Source organism: Mus musculus, chromosome 2 (genome assembly GCF_000001635.26).
Source record: "Mus musculus strain C57BL/6J chromosome 2, GRCm38.p6 C57BL/6J".
NCBI lineage: Eukaryota > Metazoa > Chordata > Mammalia > Rodentia > Muridae > Mus > Mus musculus.
In genome coordinates this window covers 114,521,426-114,539,295 of record NC_000068.7, presented here as the reverse complement: position 1 = coordinate 114,539,295, position 17,870 = coordinate 114,521,426, and the positions used below count along the sequence as shown (strand labels likewise).

The window sequence follows — 17,870 nt, the reverse complement described above, 5'->3', positions numbered from 1 at the left end:
TGCCTATGTATATGTGTATGTATCTGTGTGCATGTGTGTGTGCCTGTGTGTGTGTGTGCATGTGTACATGTGTGTCTGCATCTGTGCGTGTGATTGTGCATGTGTGTCTACGTGTGTTGTTAAGTTATAATAGATTCTCAATTTCTGCCTGCAGTAGATTAAGCAAAAATTATAGGCTGGCCAAAAATTGCTTCTCAGACTGATTATGCCTTTTCTAATATCAATAGTGATTTTACAGTAAAAGTGTACACTGCTGAAGTTAAAGTGGGAACACAATTCATCTCACCGGACGGACTCTGTAAAAAACAGCATTATCAACTATTTTGTGATGTTTCCCTCATCGTATATTGGACTGTCCTGAAGAAATAAACCTCCACTTCCTTTCGTGACAGGAGATAATAAATTAGCTGATATAATTCAGTTGAGATGTTGAAAACTGCATTGAAAATAATGGGGCATAACATTTTAGGGTTAACATTTATTCTTAGATGATGCAATTAAATAAAGCAGGCATTAACTTCAAGGTCAGTCAGTAAAGTAATAAAATTGAATATTTTAATTGAATTGTAATCGTTTCCCATTGATACATGCAACTAAAGTAAAGTAGATGTCAGCTCTGCAAATTATAGTTCTTCCTCCTAATTAATTTCTTAATTCTGCATGGAGCTCTCCAGTGCCTAGGTCTTGTTGTGGGTTTATTCACCCACCCATCTTCCATCAAGGAATGTCTGCACGATGTGATTAAATGGCTAGATGTCAGAATTTATAGTCAACCTTTTCCTGTACTTTGGAGAAAATCTTGTTAGTAACTTAAAATCTCATGCCTATGAATTAAAGCGTTCTTGAAATGAAATGACATCCTACATCCTCTGGACTGTCATCTTCTTTGTTAATATTTTATTTCTTTATACCACTATTTATATCAACATTAATAAATGGCTCAATGAATAAAGTTCTTAGGAGACATGAATACATTGAGACAGCATTCCATAACTGGTGATTTAAAAAGATAAACTAAAAACATCCTGTGAGATTGAAGAGAAGCTCAATTAGCGTGTATTCATGACTTAGACTTCACTAGATAACACTCACAAAGTGGAATGAATCTGAAGAAGAGATGTCTGTCATACAGAGTATGATGAATTGAAGCTTTTGAATAAAGTTTGCATTAAAAGAGCCCATGAACATTTCTGGTTTCTTCATAATGCTCCCAGGGTGGTTAGTGTAATGTAGCTTTACAGAGAGCAGCAAAGCACGTGTAATCACAAGATGTTTCAGATTGCACTGACACTGTGTTGAATTTGGGTACTGTTTTGTTTTGCTTTGTTCTGTTCTGTTTCTTAAGAGAGAGAATATGGTACCTTTTAGACCAGGTGCATTAGTAATTAAATAATTACTTAATTTTTTAATAATTGACTATATGATATGGATGTGAACATTACCAAATTCTTGTTATTTATATACTTTCAAATAGTTCCACATAGTAGAACCATTTCAGCATAAATAAAGCTGTATTTCAGGACTGCTCTTTAGTTGCCACTAGAAGTATAAATGGATTCTTCTTCCAGTAAAGCAAACAAGTTAAATTAAGAAATGAGTTATACCTTCCAAGATTTATGTTTAATTTCAACTCAAACATCGACTTGATTATTTAAAAAAAACTTCTAAAAAGGTCCAGTGATAATTTATTGATACTAATCTGACCCTACACTTCAATTCTAAATTATAAATGTTTTGGAATATCAGAAGTCTCTGTGCATAACATCAAGTTAGAAATTCCTAGAAAGAGTAGAGGAGGGGAAACCATAATCAGAATATATTATATGAGAAAATAATCTATTTTTAATAAAAGAAAATCTTAAACCCAAAATTAAAATAAAAAGAAACAGAACAGAAATCTTATAGCTACATATTTATTGCAAATTAGATAGTAACTTTATATATTTAACGAGATCCATTTTACCAGATAATTGTTTTTGAAACCATTCTTCATTATCAAAAATAAACTATATACAGATTGTACATTCAATGACAAAATATCTCTAAAATAAAAAATTTAGAAAAATATGTGAAAGTATAAGAAAATTAAGAATTCAATTTATTGGGTTTTCATTTGCATGTTATTAATTGTGGAGTCATTGATGCTCTAAGAATTAAGACTTTATTGGGAGCTCTTTTGTAAGTCAATATTTTGGTTAATAGGACAGGTGGTCTTCCTACCACATTCACAACAAGTAATACCCCTATAGGAAAGCCTGGGCTGATTCGAAGACATCAATAATGAGAGTGGCTTAGACCATTGCCTTCTCAAAGACAGTAGCTTCAACCCCAAGAGGTCTCTGGCTGTTATCCAAGAAATGTTTTCTAAAAACAACCTGAAATGCATCCCGTCTAGGTAGTAATCATGAGGTCCCTAATGACTTGTCAACTTACTAATGAACAGTAAAATGAAATAATGCAGAATGTACTCAGATGATTCTCTTCCAGACTGCAGAAGCAACCTAGTAGGCATTATCAAGAGCAACATATTGGCTTGACATAAGGATTACTATATCCAGCGTTTAATGTAGAAAGATCTATGAAGAAAAAATTGCTAGACTGCCATATTGAATGGAGACCCTTTAACTACTCAAATTGGGATAATTTTTGGTAAAGAATTATACTCTATTTAAATGGACACATTGTTTTGAGAGCAGCTATGATTTAATTTCATTATATGAGTGTGTCCATATTGAACGATTAACTGAATTAATTTTATGTGTAACACTTTATTCTTTCTAGTCTTATTTTATAATTTCATTTAAAGTTAAGATAAAATAGGGGTAAGAGAGAAATCACACTATTGTCTTTAAATGAAATAAACCAGCAGTAAAATGCTGAGGTTTTGTATTTCCTTTTTTATTATTATTACTTTTTTTTAAAACAATCCAGTTGTTGCCCCACCTCCTGGTCCATGCTCACATAGTTCTTCTCATTTCTCCTCCACCCTCTCTCCAAGAGGCTATCCCCATACACACACCCTCCAGGCCTCCTTACTCCCTGGGGTGGGGCCTCAAGTTTCTCAAGGGTTAGGTTCATCTTTTCTCACTGAGGCCAGAACAGGCAGTCCTCTGCTGTATATGTATTGGGGGCCTCTTATCAGCTGGTGCATGCTGTCTGGTTGGTGGCTCAGTGTCTGAGAACTCAGGGGTCCAGATTAGTCGAGACTGCTGGTCTTCCTGTGGGGTTGCTGCCCTCATCAGCTTCTTCCAGCCTTCTCCTAATTCAGCCACAAGGGTCTCTGCCTTCAGGCCATTGGTTGGGTGCAAGTAACTGCCTCTGTCTCAGTCAGCTGCTTGTTGGGCCTCTCAGAGGGCAGCCTTGCTAGGCTCCTGTCTGTAAGCACACCATAGCATTGTATTTCCTTTCTGTCAAATTGTACTGTTTTCATCTTCTTTACAATTTCCCAATTGAGAAAGTCAAACTGAAGAAAGGATCTGCCTACTGACACAATTGTAATAAAGTAAAACTGGTTTTTAGGGGCAAGAAAGCAGCTATCCCAGGGAAATGAGGAAGTAAATTCTGGCAACATAAATTTTTACTTTAACATTAAAACAACTTACAGTGCATACACATTGCTTTCCTGGTAGAGGAAGGGTCAAGAGAAGGAAATGTGCCTTTACAGCTCTCAGCTGACACTTACCTAGAAAACTTTCACCTCTCTTGACAGGCTTAGATCCTGATAAGCATCTTGGGAAAACCCTGGTTGAAATGGAGCCTTATCTTTTAGAGGTAAGAACTTGTGTTGTTCTTTAAAGTAACAGCATAGCATCTAAATGAGGAAAGTAGTCCCATGGCGTAATGACTCAAAGACTGATTTGTGTTTCAGAAAAATGTGGATACATTAATCTTATGACTGGTGAAAGGTTAAAACTTCATAGTGTATATAAAGGTGTGTTTAAAAAGAGTTAACCCAAACTAGGATGAGTTTGTAATTCCAAGAGTGAGTGAGATCAGAGGGAAGTGCTCTGAGGACCCATGTTCCTGGTATCATGGACAGGCTCTGCTGCATGCACCCCACTGCTGTCAATCTGAAACACCTGCAGCCTGTCGGCCTTAGACACGGGAGTGGAAACTTCTGGAGGCTGTTGAATCTAGTCCTCTTTAAAACAGTGAACCAACTTGTCAGGAATCAAAGAATCAACATTTCAAATTGCCTCCATGTTCCTGCCACTGTCAAGTCCTACATGTGTTCTACATCCTAAAATAATTGTTTTCATTTTCCTTTCTGTTCATTCTATTGAATTGTATTGGACCTTGGAGGCAGATGCTGGGTTTGATACAACATTGACAACTAAAGCAGTGTGATTGTTAGAATGTGAGAATGTTTTAAACCTACAGTCAAGATGTAGATATGCTAAGTACTGTAGCTCAGTTCCTTGCTATTGTCTCTGGGTGTTGTCAGGGACAGCACTGTGCCATGAGCTGCTACACTCCACATTAACTTTATAGGTTTCATGTTGGTTTTGGAATTGTTTGTAGTTGATTGTTTTGTGGTTTATCAAAATAAAGAATTCTCAACTGAGGAATATCAAATGGCCAAGAAGCACCCGAAGACATGTTCAGCATCCTTAGTCATCAGGGAAATGCAAATCAGAACAACCCTGAGATTCCACTGCACACCAGTCAGAATGGCTAAGATCAAAACTAAGGTGACAGCAGATGCTGGCGAGGATGTGAAGAAAGGAAAACTCACTCCTCCACTGCTGGTGGGACTGCAAACTGGTACAACCACTCTGGAAATCAGGTTGGCAATTCCTCAGAAAATTGGATATATTACTACCTGAGGACCCAGCTATACCACTCCTGGGCATATAACCAAAAGATGCCCCAACATATAACGAGGACACATGCTCCACTATGTTCATAGTAGCCTTATGTATAATAGCCAGAAGCTAGAAAGAACCCAGATTTCCTTCAACAGAGGAATGGATACAGAAAATGTGGTACATTTACACAATGGAGTACTACTTAGCTATAAAAACAATGACTTCATGAAATTCTTAAGCAAATGGATGGAACTAGAAAATATCATCCTGAGTGATGTAACCCAATCACAAAAGAACACACACAGGTATGTGCTTACAGATATGGTTCAGTCCTTCTTAGAAGGGGGAACAAAATACTCACAAGAGGAAATACAGAGACTAAGTGTAGAGCAGAGACTCAAGGAAAGGCCATCCAGAGACTGCCCCACCTGGGTATCCATCCCATATAAGTCACCAAACCCAGACACTATTGTGGACGCCAAGAAGTGCATGCTGACAGGAGTCTGAATAGTGGTCTCCTGAGAGGCTCTGCCAGAGCCTGACAAATACAGAAGCAGATGCTTATAGCCAACCATTGGACTGAGTATGGGGGCCCCAATGGAGGAGTTAGAGAAAGGACTGAAGGAGCTGAAGGGGTTTGCAACCTCATAGGAAGAACAACAGTATTAACCAACCAGAACCCCCAGAGTTCCCAGGGACTAAACCACTAACCAAGGAGTAGGTATGGGGAACCCATGGCTCCAGCTGCATTTGTAGCAGAAAATGGCCTTGTCAGGCATCAATGGGAGGAGATGCCCTTGTTCCTGTAAAGGCTTGATGTCCCGGTGTAGGGGAATGTCAGTGCAGGAAGGTGGGAGTAGGTGGGTGGGTGAGGGAATACCCTCATAGAAGCAGGGGAAGGAAGGATGATATAGGGGGATTCGAAGGTGGGAGGACTAGGAAAGGGAATAATATTTCAAACATAAATAAAGAAAATAAGAAAAAAGAGAAAAAACTAAGTACTTGTTATGTGATAATCAGATAGTAAAAATTAAAAGGGAAATGAAATTAGTATATAGTTATGACAAATTATGTTTGGTTTCTAGAGAAATTGGTGTCACTTGAGTTTACATCTGGTTTCTTTCAGTGTTCAGTTGGCCTCTTCTTCCAACCATTGATGGCCATGATTCTTTTTGCAGTCATATCTAGTCACTGCCACAAAATTGAAATTAACTTCTGTCTCTCCCAAATCAATACTTATGTATAATGAAGTCACTTCTAGAAAGTGAAAGCAAAGAAATGAGAGACTGTGGCTTTGACAAAAGAACTTCTTACAAATCCTCTCTGAATTTTGATATTATAAGTTGAAGCCCTGAAGAAAAGCCAGGTAAATAGGGTGGCTATAGAAAATAGTACTGTGCTGTTCATGAGCCTGAAAGGAAGGGATTGAATGCCATACATAAAAATATAACTAGTTGAAAAGAAAGGTATGTTTACCATAATTAAAATATTACATGATGTATACTTATTTTGAAATACTACCATACCCCATTAATATATCGAATTGTGTGCTTCTATTTCAAATGGTGATTTTAATTCTATAAGAAAAAATAAAAAGCACATAGATTTTTTTGGAAGTATCAATATGTTGGTTATAGGTAAACCTGAGTATTACTTGGCATTTTAATGTTTAGTTAGGAGAATTAAAATAAGGGGAAAATGGGAAGAAAGACCCTAATACACCAGATAAAGAAGCTTGGTTCCTAATGTAAGCACAGATAGACACTGCCAGAAGGAATAGGGCCACCAGTTGGGATAGCTGCTGAGAGATCCTAAACAATGCTCACGATTATATAATACTCAGGTTTGTAATGCTCAAACACAAAAATATCATATAAACTATGTGTATTTATTGTACACATATGTATATTCAACTTTGTAGATTTTGATATAAAATTTAGGACTTTCTCCAGAATATTCTACTATTTATGTTCAAATGAAACACTTTCAGATATTCAGTTTATACCAAGACATACGGCAGAAGAAACAGATTTCCAGACATTACTCTCCTTCTATTAGAGTTTGTCTTGCTGAAAGCTTTTGGAGATTAAAACCATATATTGAAAGTTTCAAATACTGAATTGAGGAATAATTACCTAAACAATGAGGTGTAAATGAAGACTTTGAGAAAGAGAAAACCATTATTAGTAGTAGTTTGAGCAGCAGAAGTACCTGATAGCAGTATTTAAAGAGAAGCAATAGTAAAAGTCATGTTAGTTTCAAACTGTCCCAATTTGTAGCCTTCACATTATTCTGAATGTTTATTGCAGAGGGACTCTTAATGTCCATTGTCCTAATGATGCTTGTAGAATTGAATATTAAGTATTTTCAGAATCAACCCATGTTTTCAGTTCTGAAGAAAATGATAAAGTGGGAAGAAAACAGATTGAATGCTTGGCATTTTATTGTTTACTTTGAGAAAGAAAAATAAGGGGAGAAATTAGGGAAATGAGGGGAGAAAAACTCTAATAACCTGCATGAGATAGAGCAGTGGGGTTCCTAATGCAGGCACAGGTAGACACTGCTAGATGGAATAGGGCCACGGGTCTGGAGTAGCTGCTGAGAGATCTTAAACAAATTTGAATGATGGGTCAAATTTACCTGGCCAGTGGCCACAAAGTAAATCAATATGAATGAAGATTCATTAGCAGGGAGGCAGGCAGAGACAAGAAGCAACTTGATCTAAATGAAATTAAACAGGTGTTGATAGATCAGTAAGGAAAAGGTGAACTGGGAATGGGGGGCCCATTCTTGAAGGCCCTTCAGGGATGGGCCAGGCAATTTAGGATAAGAAATAATAAGATTTAGAGGGCTCTTCAACTGCAGTCCGTGCTATTAGAGGAAGCTGAGGAAGTATAGTCTAGCAGCAGTATTCATAGATTAGGAGTGAAAAAGTTGGAAGTCGGGCCCATAAAAGTGTTACAGGAAACAGATGTGAGATAGAACTACATGGAAATATTGTGATGGGAAGATGAAAATGACATTGGCATCAAACTTTCAACAGGCTGGGAAAAATCAACAATCACTCGCACACATGAAGGGAATCAGAATCACTTGTTTCTGTAGAAGGCAGCAGGGTTTAGAGAAAAAGAAAAAGGAAAGAAAAGACAAGCTTGATTTTTAAACAGACTGATTTTATGTCATAACATATAACTTAAGTGCAGATGTTTTTAACCAATGAGATTGTAGCTCAATGAGATGGTCAGGCAGAGGCCTATGTTTTGTTATCAGTGTCCATCACAGAGTCAGACGGTGTCTAAATCCTTGTGTGCTTCAGTTCTCTGTTTGAAGCATTTGTGGAACGCTGCTTTCCCTCTGGCCACCACCACATGGGCTCTATTTTCTCAGGCAGTTGAGCTTTGAGTTTCTTAACTTGATACTGACTGCATACCATGTGCTAAGTTGTCTTTGTGCATGACTAGCTATCTGACAAACTGATGAGGATAGTAGTATTAGTGTTTCATTTTCAGATAAAGATTCGCTTCTGAGGAGAGCTTTTTCAAAGTCACATGACTGGGAATATCAGCCATAGAAGTTATGCCTAAGGCTCACTGATTTCAGACATGTAATGTGTTCTGCTCATGAGTCATTTTAAAGTACAACTAAATAAAAATAGCATCATCTTAGCAATAGAGCAAGTAATATGAGCAATAGTATTAGTGGGAGGAGAACAGCATCCTTCTGTGATGGCAGAAGCCAGGAGATTCATATATATGACAAAAGAGTATACTACAAAGAGCCATGATGGGGTATCTGTACCTATGAACAGCAGGAGAGAAGGAGTGTCTTCAAAAATAGAGTAATGTGGAAGCCCATGGAAGGCTATCAGAGAGACATGAGAGGAAAGCAATATTACAGGCCACATAGATTAGAAAACTACAGACGAGTTGGGTCTTGTGAGCAGTGAGTAGACTACCACCCACCCAGGTTCCTAATGTAGAAAGGTTCCATTATTCATTCATGTTGATGGCATTCAAAATTGATGTCTCAAAACAAGCCACTTTGACATTTGAGCAGAGCTAAAGCAGGAAGGTCACTCTGACCTTTGGTATTCACCCTGGAGCAGACAATGAAGGAGTACCTTGACCTTCCTCTAACGTAAGTGTGAGGCTTCCATTGCAGATGTGCCCTCACTATACCTGGAGGAAGGGGATATCATATAGAAGCACAGGAAAGAACCTGAACAGACAGGTAGACAGTGTGCTATTCTTTGCAGGATGTGTTTGTCTGCTCACATTGCTAACCTTAATATCTAAGCAGTAGTTGTAGATACCCAATAAATAAGTAAATCTACTGAGTCAATCTATGCAACATTAAATTATATACCAAAATACCATTTATAAAATGAAATTAGGGTGCTTTGTATAAACCTCATGGTCTTCTGAACATAAGAGTGAGAGAGAAATCCGTTTGATTTGGCTCCCTGCATCTTTGATTTCAAAATGAATAAAAGATAAATGAGACTGATTTAAAAACAAAGCATTATGACTTAATAAGAAAGCTTTACAACTAGTGTTAATACTATCTGCTAAGGGGATAAAAATGTAAACATAGAAATTATGGGCCATTTAACTTTTGTTCTGTAGTCAATCACCTACAAATAACATTATTGTAACTGTGCATATATAAGTAGACATGCGCCCAAAACAGAGCCTCGTCTCATATTCTCTTTTAAAGTACGGAGATTCCAAAGTACTCCTCTAAGTCATGAAGCGACCCAAGTCAGCCACAGCTGCTCAAACCGTTTTATAAAAGCTTACTCCAACAATATTTAGATGACAAACCAATATTCTCCTCCTCTGTACTTTTTATCTAGAGGAGACGATGATTTAGATATCTACTAAGCATTAAATATGCTTTTATGCAATCGAAATTATATTAACACATATAAATTATCTTACTGCCTTATTAAAAAACAAACTGTTTAGAAAACACAAACATATTTCTTGTTTTAAAATTTCTTTTAGTTTTAATTATTTTATTTATTCACATTCCAGTCATCCCCCCCCCCCCCCGGTCCCTTCTCCCACAATTCTTCATCCCATTGCTCCTCCCCGTTGCCTCCTAGAGGGTGTTCCTCCCACCAGACCTCCCTACTCCCTTGGGCCCTTAAGTCTCTTGAGGATTAAGTACATCTTCTCCCTCCGAGGCCAGACCAGGCAGACCTCTGCTGTATATGTGCTAGGAGCCTCGGATAGCTCATATATGCTTCTGGTTGGTGGATTAGTCTCTGGGAGCTCCCTGGGGTCTGAGTTAGTTGAGATTGTTGGTCTTTCTATGGGGTTGCCCTCCTTTTCAGCTTTTCCTCCTTTCCCTAATTCAACTATAGGTGTCCCCTATTTTAGTCCAATGGTTGGGTGTAAGTATATGCCTCTGTCTTGATTATCTTCTGGTAGGGCCTCTCATCGGACAGTCATGCTAGACTGTAAGCACATCATAGCATCAATAATAGTGTCAGACCTTGGTGCATGCCCCCCATGAGATGGATCCCAAGTTGAGCTAGTCACTGGACTGCCTCTCCTTCAGTCTCTTCTCTATTTTTGCTCCTGCAGTTCTTTTAGGAACAATTCTTGCTCAGAAATTTTGACTCTGGGTTAGTACCCCAGTTCTTCTACATGAGGCCCTATCTATCTACTGGAGATAGACTCTCCTAAATGTTGGGCATTTTGGCTAAGGTCATCCCCACTGAGTCCTAAGAGTCTCTCACCTCCTGGACTGGTACTTTCTAAAGGTTGCTTATTTCCATTCATTCTCCTGGCCCTCTAGGTTTCTCTCCTGTTCCTCCCCCACCTATACCTGATCCTGTTCCCCCTTTTCCCCTCTCCCTACCCCCTCCCATCCATGTCCCTCCCTCCCTCCCTCCCTCCCTCTGCCTTCCATGATTATTTTCTTCCCCCTTCTAAGTGGGATTGAAGCATCCTCACTTGGGCCTTTCTGCTTGTTATATTTCTGGTCTGTGGGTTGTATCCTAGGTATTCTGTTCTTTTTGGCTATTATCCACTTATCAGTGCATACATACCATGCATGTCCTTTGGGATCTGAGTTACGTCACTCAGGATGATTATTTTCTAGTTCCATCTATTTGCCTGCAAAATTAATGATGTCTTCATTTTTAATAGCTGAATAATATTCCATTGTGTAAATGAACCACATTTTCTGTATCCATTCTTAGGTTGAGGGTCATCTGGGTGATTTCTAGCTTCTGGCTATTACAAATAAGGTTGCTGTGAACATGGGGGAGCACATGTCCTTCAGATATGGTGGGGTATCTTTTGGGTATATGCCCAAGAGTTGTATAGCTGGGTCTTCAGGTAGAACTATTTCCAATTTTCTGAGGAACCACCAGAATGATTTCCAAAGTGATTGTACCAGCTTGCAATCCCACCAGCAGTGAAGAAGTGTTCCTCTTTCACCACATCCTTGCCAGCATCTGCTGGAGTGTTTGATCTTAGCCATTCTGACTGGTGTGAGTTGGAATCTCAGGGCTGTTTTGATTTCCATTTCCCTGATGATTAAGGACTTTGAACATTTAAGTGCTTCTCAGCTATTCAAGATTCTTCTGTTGTGAATTCTTTGTTTAGCTCTGTACTCCTATTTTTTTAACCAAGCAAAATACAGAGAAATAGCAAGTGCGTTCATCTTACCCACTGACCACCTCTATCACCTTCTGTGTTAACCCCAAATGATTAATGTCAGGGAGGAGGAAAATAACAACATTACCTAGTCAGTGGCTAATAAAGAAAACATTCGTTATCCTGGGTTTAGATCCTTCCCTTGTATTAGCTCTCCAAGAATAGAAAAATTGTATCCTGTTCCTGGGGGAAGAAGAAAAGGCCGCAGCAACTTCCTCCTTCTTTTTCTTGATACACATGAGGTATTCGTTTCTGGTTCAAACTGAACTTGTCAGTTCATGCCAGTCAGGCTTTTCTGAAGGGGCATGTGCACATCTGAACCATAGCAAGAGGGCCATTGACTGTTGAACACTGTCTATGACATAATGCTCAGAGGGCTTAGGAGAGTGTCCAGGAAATGTACGAACAGAGTCTGGTAGCATAAGAGCCATGCATAAAAATCTTTTAAGGTGAAACTCAAGAAGAATGAAGACTGAAGTGTGGTCACTATGCCCCTCCTTAGAATTTGGGAACAAAACACCCATGGAAGGAGTTATAAAGACAAAGTTTGGAGCTGAGATGAAAGGATGGACCATGTAGAGACTGCCATATCCAGGGATCCACCCCATAATCAGCATCCAAACGCTGACACCATTGCATATACTAGCAAGATTTTATCGAAAGGACCCAGATGTAGCTGTCTCTTGTGAGACTATGCCGGGGCCTAGCAAACACAGAAGTGGATGCTCACAGTCAGCTAATGGATGGATCATAGGGCTCCCAATGGAGGAGCTAGAGAAAGAAGTCAAGGAGCTAAAGGGATCTGCAACCCTATAGGTGGATCAACATTATGAACTAACCAGTACCCAGGAGCTCTTGACTCTAGCTGCATATGTATCAAAAGATGGCATAGTTGGCCATCACTGGAAAGAGAGGCCCATTGGACACGCAAACTGTATATGCCCCAGTACAGGGGAACACCAGGGCCAAAAAGAGGGAGTGGGTGGGTAGGGGAGTGGGGGTGGGTGGGTATGGGGGACTTTTGGTATAGCATTGGAAATGTAAATGAGCTAAATACCTAATAAAAAATGGAAAAAAAATCTTTTAAGGTCAGAGGTAACCCAGGATTAAAATACAGAAACACGAGCCTCAGAACAGGATAAAGTACCACAGCCTATGAAGACTAATTCTCTGTGGTGAAGATAATGAAACTCACTCAGGGTTTGTGTTCCTCACTTCATATTTTACTTTATAAAGGTATCCATTTAATTTTCTCAAGACAGCCAGGATCTTTCCAAATCTGCTAATCTGTTGTGTATGCTCTGATTTCTATATATTCATGTTAAGGATAGGACAGAATGACAGAAGTCTTTGGTTATCACTTAAATGCTATAGTTTTACCCTGTAGGGAGCAGTTGACCACCCAAAGATCCTGAGCAGAAGAATCCAGTATGTACAGTATTAAGGAAAAGCAGTAAGGTTGTCACATGTAGGAAAAATTGGGAGGGCGAATATAGAGAGGAGCTAGTGTTTGATAGCCCAAGTGCAAGATGATCATCAGGGCTTTAAAATGGAAGAGATGGCACGTTATTCGCCTTGCTCACTTCCATGCTCCTGCCGGACGTAATGGAAACGGTAGCTGCACAGTTCTGAGATGTTGAGTCAGTAAGGAGTGCATGTACTTTAGAAAGTGAAGCTGTGGGTAGAACAAAAGCAGAGTTATACTCTGCCAGGGTTCCAAGCCTTTGTGCATAGTTGTACTGAGAGAATTGGGGTGAGGGGAGCTAAGAACATTGTGTTATTTACATTGAATTTGGAAGAACATAAGGAAAGGAAAAAAGTAAATCTTTAACAGATATGAAAAAGACTACTATAATTTCAGCATGAAGCTAAGCTAAAAAAAATATTTTTGGTGTTTTCTTTACAATAAGGCTGACAGAATCTTATCATGGAGTAATTAAGTATAGCGTATGATAGTCCCAGATTTAAAACACAGCCAGACATAGAATAGAGATGTATGTATGAGAACTGTTGCTGCTTAGTGTGAACAGTATAAACATTGATAATGTTCATTTACAGGTCTTAAAAAATAAAAGTATACACTCTGAATATTTTGTGGAAGGTACACTTCTGGGTCCAAAACTTTTGGAAAAGCAACATTTTCTATCCTGTGCATATTTCTTGATTTCATACTGCAAGAGTCTTGTGTTTTCATAGACTGCCAATTCACTCAACAAAGCAGATAAGATGAACTTGCACCTCTGAAGAAAATGCCATGATGTTATCAAGAACCTTAGAGCTCACATTTAGGGGTCACTTAAATATGTTATAGCATGAAACTAACTGAGCTTAAAAACCAGCAGAGATATCAGGAATCAATAAGAATACTTATTGATTTCTCAATCCTAGAAACCATGGGAGCCTTTAACCAAATTTAGTGGCTGGAAACCTATTATTTCCATACTGGTAAATTAATAATAGAGGAGGAAAAATATTCTAAATACTGGTTTATGTGGGCAATATTACAGTTATAACATTATTTTGTGGTACTACAATGTAGAATGAAGTATGTCTAGTGAATTTTAAGAACTAAAGATATTATCTTAATTTTATCTTTTGCATCTCTCAGAGGTGTTCCATAAATACCTGTTGAAGAGTGATTGATGAACTAAACAAATATTAATTATATTGTGTAGAAGCTAAGGATACTTCAGAGCACATATAGATGCCAGTGTACACCTCGTAAAATCAAATGTTGAATAGACCTGGCCACTTGCATTCCTTTTATCAGGAGCCAACAGAACCACATCTATAGGATGTAGTAGCCACAGACTGTAATGCTCCAGTTATGCTTTGTATTACAAAAACAGCACAAGCACAGTGAGACATTTGCCAAAACAGAAAAGCTAAATATTGATCACATGCACACTCCACATAGACTGGCCAGTGAAATCAGAAAGATGAAATTAGAAGGCCCATGGTGGGAAGTTGTTGGAAAATCAGTAGAACACTTAAGTGTAGAACAAATAAATACCCTGAAATCTATATCCCATTATTGTTGCTGTGTGGTTTTTATTGCAGAGAAGATATTAATTTAATTTAGTTTAGTATGGCAAAGCATTCTTGTCCCATTATTTGCTTCCATAGGGACCACCTCTCATAATTTGGACTTGCCAAGTCTTTGCTTTATGACCCAGGCAAAAGTTTATCTATTTTGCCCATTGTAGCCGTTATAGAAAATATTATCCAGTTCACCTTCCCACACTCTCCCTTGCTCTTTGGCTTTACAGTGTCATCACATTATTTCTGACTCTCAGTGGGAGGAGTAGAGTGTTCTTGGATCCATTCTTTTTTATTATTATTATTCTTTTTTATTAGATATTTTCCTTATTTACATTTCTAATGCCATCCCAAAAGTTCCCCAAACCCTCCCCCCACCACTCCCCTACCCACCCACTCCCACTTCTTGGCCCTGGTGTTCCCCCGTACTGAGGCATATAAAGTTTGCAAGACCAAGGGGCCTCTCTTCCCAATGATGGCCAACTAGGCCACTTTCTGCTACATATGCAGCTAGAGACACGAGCTCCGGGGTACTGGTGAGTTCATGTTGTTGCTCCACCTACAGGGTTGCTCCTTGGGTACTTTCTGTAGAAGGACTTTAATAACCTAGATCCATTCTTAAGCACAATTTAAAAATTACCAAGGAGACTTGTACCCAGCAGGTAAAGCTGAAGACGTAGGAAGCAGCCCCATCACTGGCACCGTGGAGTCTCTCCTCTTCCAGCTGTAATGATTTGGACTTGCAGCAACTAAGAGCAGGGAAAGCTCTTCCTTCTGAGTCAAGGAGCCGTGGGGTTGTGGGACAGAACTGCCACAGAGAATGATAGATGAGCATCAATGACAGTCTGTGCACGTGACCAAATGGACGCCCACTGTGTATCCAGCAAGCCGTTTTTCTCAGGATCAAGGTCATTACATAGTATGGCTTGTAATTAAGACAGAGGAGCAGGGCTTTTTGTTTCTTTCTTTCTTTGTTTTTGTTTTTTTGGGGCTGTTTTGTTTTTGGTTGCTTGCTTGCTTTTTTTTTTTTTTCCCCCTTAACTTCAGATTTCATTAGACAACGTTGTAAAGTTAACCTTACTAAGACTTAGGAATGGTGTAAGACTTTCTATGCCTTTAGAAGTTCACTGGTTCTTAGGACCCTATAATATTCCTAAAAAGAACAGCACCTACCATAATGTATGTGATCATAGGCCTGGGAAATTTGAGGGTTTTTTTTTTTTTTTCTGGTAAATTCTCTAATAACAACATTTTTTTCCCTTCCAAGTCAAAAGGCAGGAGATGTATATACCTAGGCTCTGTCTTTTCTCATAGTAACTTACCTGCCTTTAAATCTAAACCAAACTTCCATGCTAAAATGTATCCTTACTTTAAGTTTTACTATTATAAAGAGAAATGTTGCTTCCCTGTACCTTTTTAAGAAGCTAAAGAAGACTAAAGTCCTGGTGCTTTGGCCACTGCTCTAGGGAAACGTTTTTCAAATGTCCTCTTGAGACACATCTTAAGCAAAAGTAAGTTTCTGTAACCTGCAATATGTTTTCAATCAGTATCCTGCACTGGTTTTCAGGAACAAATAGCCTGATAAACGAGTGTTTTGAGGGTGGCATTTTAATTTTTCGTTTCTCCTCCTGATTGTCAGCTTTCTAAGAAGTACGGTGTCCACGTGTGTGGAGAAGGTGGAGAGTATGAGACATTCACGTTGGACTGCCCTCTATTCAAGAAGAAGATTGTTGTGTGAGAGACCGTTCCGCCATCTCCCCTTGTCCTAAATACACACGATAGAAGCAACTGGCACTTAGCTTGAGGCAGCCTTGGCTGGGAGAAATAGAACTTGTCCTCTAAGTTCACAAACGCTCAATTTGTTTAATCCCAAGGAAGTTGTGTGAATACTTAAATCAATACCTGACAAGACGAGGCCTTCATAGAAGGCTGTAAACTTTTTAGACATTGCACTTTTCGTTTACTTTCTGATTACAGCCTGCAGTAAAACCAGTGCCTCCTCACTGACACTTTTATCCTTTCATGAAGTGTGAATTGCCTGTATTATTTATCTTTCATTACAGCTACATTTGATAAACTGCCCCATCAGTAGCCTGTGGGTTCCATTAACTCCGTCCTCCTTTTCCTCTTTCTTGGCTTTACATGTTAGAATGATGACACTAGACATTTCTCTTCAGTTGGTAGGGTTACTTTGACATGTAAGCTTCGTTTTGAAGTTGATTCAGCTTATGATGAGTGCTGTGATGCCTCCACGGTGAATCTAAGATTAGTATAATGCAGACGGGGACCTGTGTCCACTTCATCACTGCACTATCTGTCTGTCTCTATCATACTGCACATCTTGTCTGCTGGAAGAACATTTCTTCTGTTTGTTGTTCTTGCTTTTGGTTTTTTTCTCCTAAGCTCAAACTTCTTGTAAATAATTGTTAAAATTATGCTCGATTAAATGAGCAGCTTTGATACTTTTCAACATTAAGACTTGAATTCTTTGAACAGTTAATAATGAGTAAGGGGATAATCTGGGAACATTAAGATTAAAAAGGTTTCATTCCCAACTCCAGCATTCCTCACTCTTTTGTGTTCTTCAAATGTCTATGGCTTTAATCATTAACATACCACTAATTTGGCATTTTTTTTATGGAGCACCTAAATTCCATCAAATTCTGCAGGTTACTATTAATGCCCATTGTTTCTACCTTTATAAGCAAGGTAGGGAAAATATATCTTTATATTAACTATGATACAAGATTATTACATAGACGTTCATAGGTGGGATAGATTTTTAATGGCCATGATGATCACAAAAGGATTTTGTTAACAGAAAATGTACTTCCATGAAGGAATGCTGTTTACTAATAAAGAAAGACATTTGCATATTTGGATAAACTTAGAGTATAATGGGAAAATGTGAATAAACTTATTAATACAAAATTAACCACAAGAGGAAAGAATAACAGAGCAAGAAATGAAAAGTAATGATACTCTAACCACCCTTCTGAGAGAGTAATGTCCTGGAGTACCCAGGGATCTTCATAGACACCTACATGTAAGAAGTACTGCTTTTATACTTTCTCACCAAATGATCTCAGCAGCATGGTACTTCAACAGTGAAGTTCAATGCCTTCATTTTGTAGCTATAGAAACGCAACCCTGAAGCAGATGACATAGGAATATTGGTCATGCCCATTAAGGGAAGGTGTCCAGAGAAGGGGTATTTAATCAAAGCCCTTTTTTCCTGACAAGTTCCCTCCTATTTCTCTTTGTTTAGTGTGTATCTCTCTCCCTCTCTCCCTCTTCTCCTTCTTCCTTTCTCTCTCTCTCTCTCTCTCTTTCTCTCTCTCTCTCTCTCTGC

At 38.6% G+C, this 17,870-nt stretch overlaps 1 protein-coding gene across 4 annotated transcripts in view; it reads left to right on the top strand.

The window, feature by feature from the left end:
- Dph6 (diphthamine biosynthesis 6) overlaps nt 1–17,870 on the top strand; it is a 138,631-nt gene that overhangs the window by 115,751 nt on the left and 5,010 nt on the right. For 3 of the 4 annotated variants that reach the window (XR_866334.3, NM_025675.5, NM_001356438.1), the window contains 2 exons: nt 3,710–3,771; nt 16,158–16,252. Coding sequence is in view for 3 of the 4 variants with exons in the window: in NM_025675.5 (NP_079951.1) it covers nt 3,710–3,771; nt 16,158–16,252 (157 nt within the window). In the remaining variant the exon portion in view is untranslated. The remainder of the gene's footprint in view (nt 1–3,709; nt 3,772–16,157; nt 16,253–17,870) is intronic. The other variant, NM_001356439.1, reaches the window with a different exon arrangement.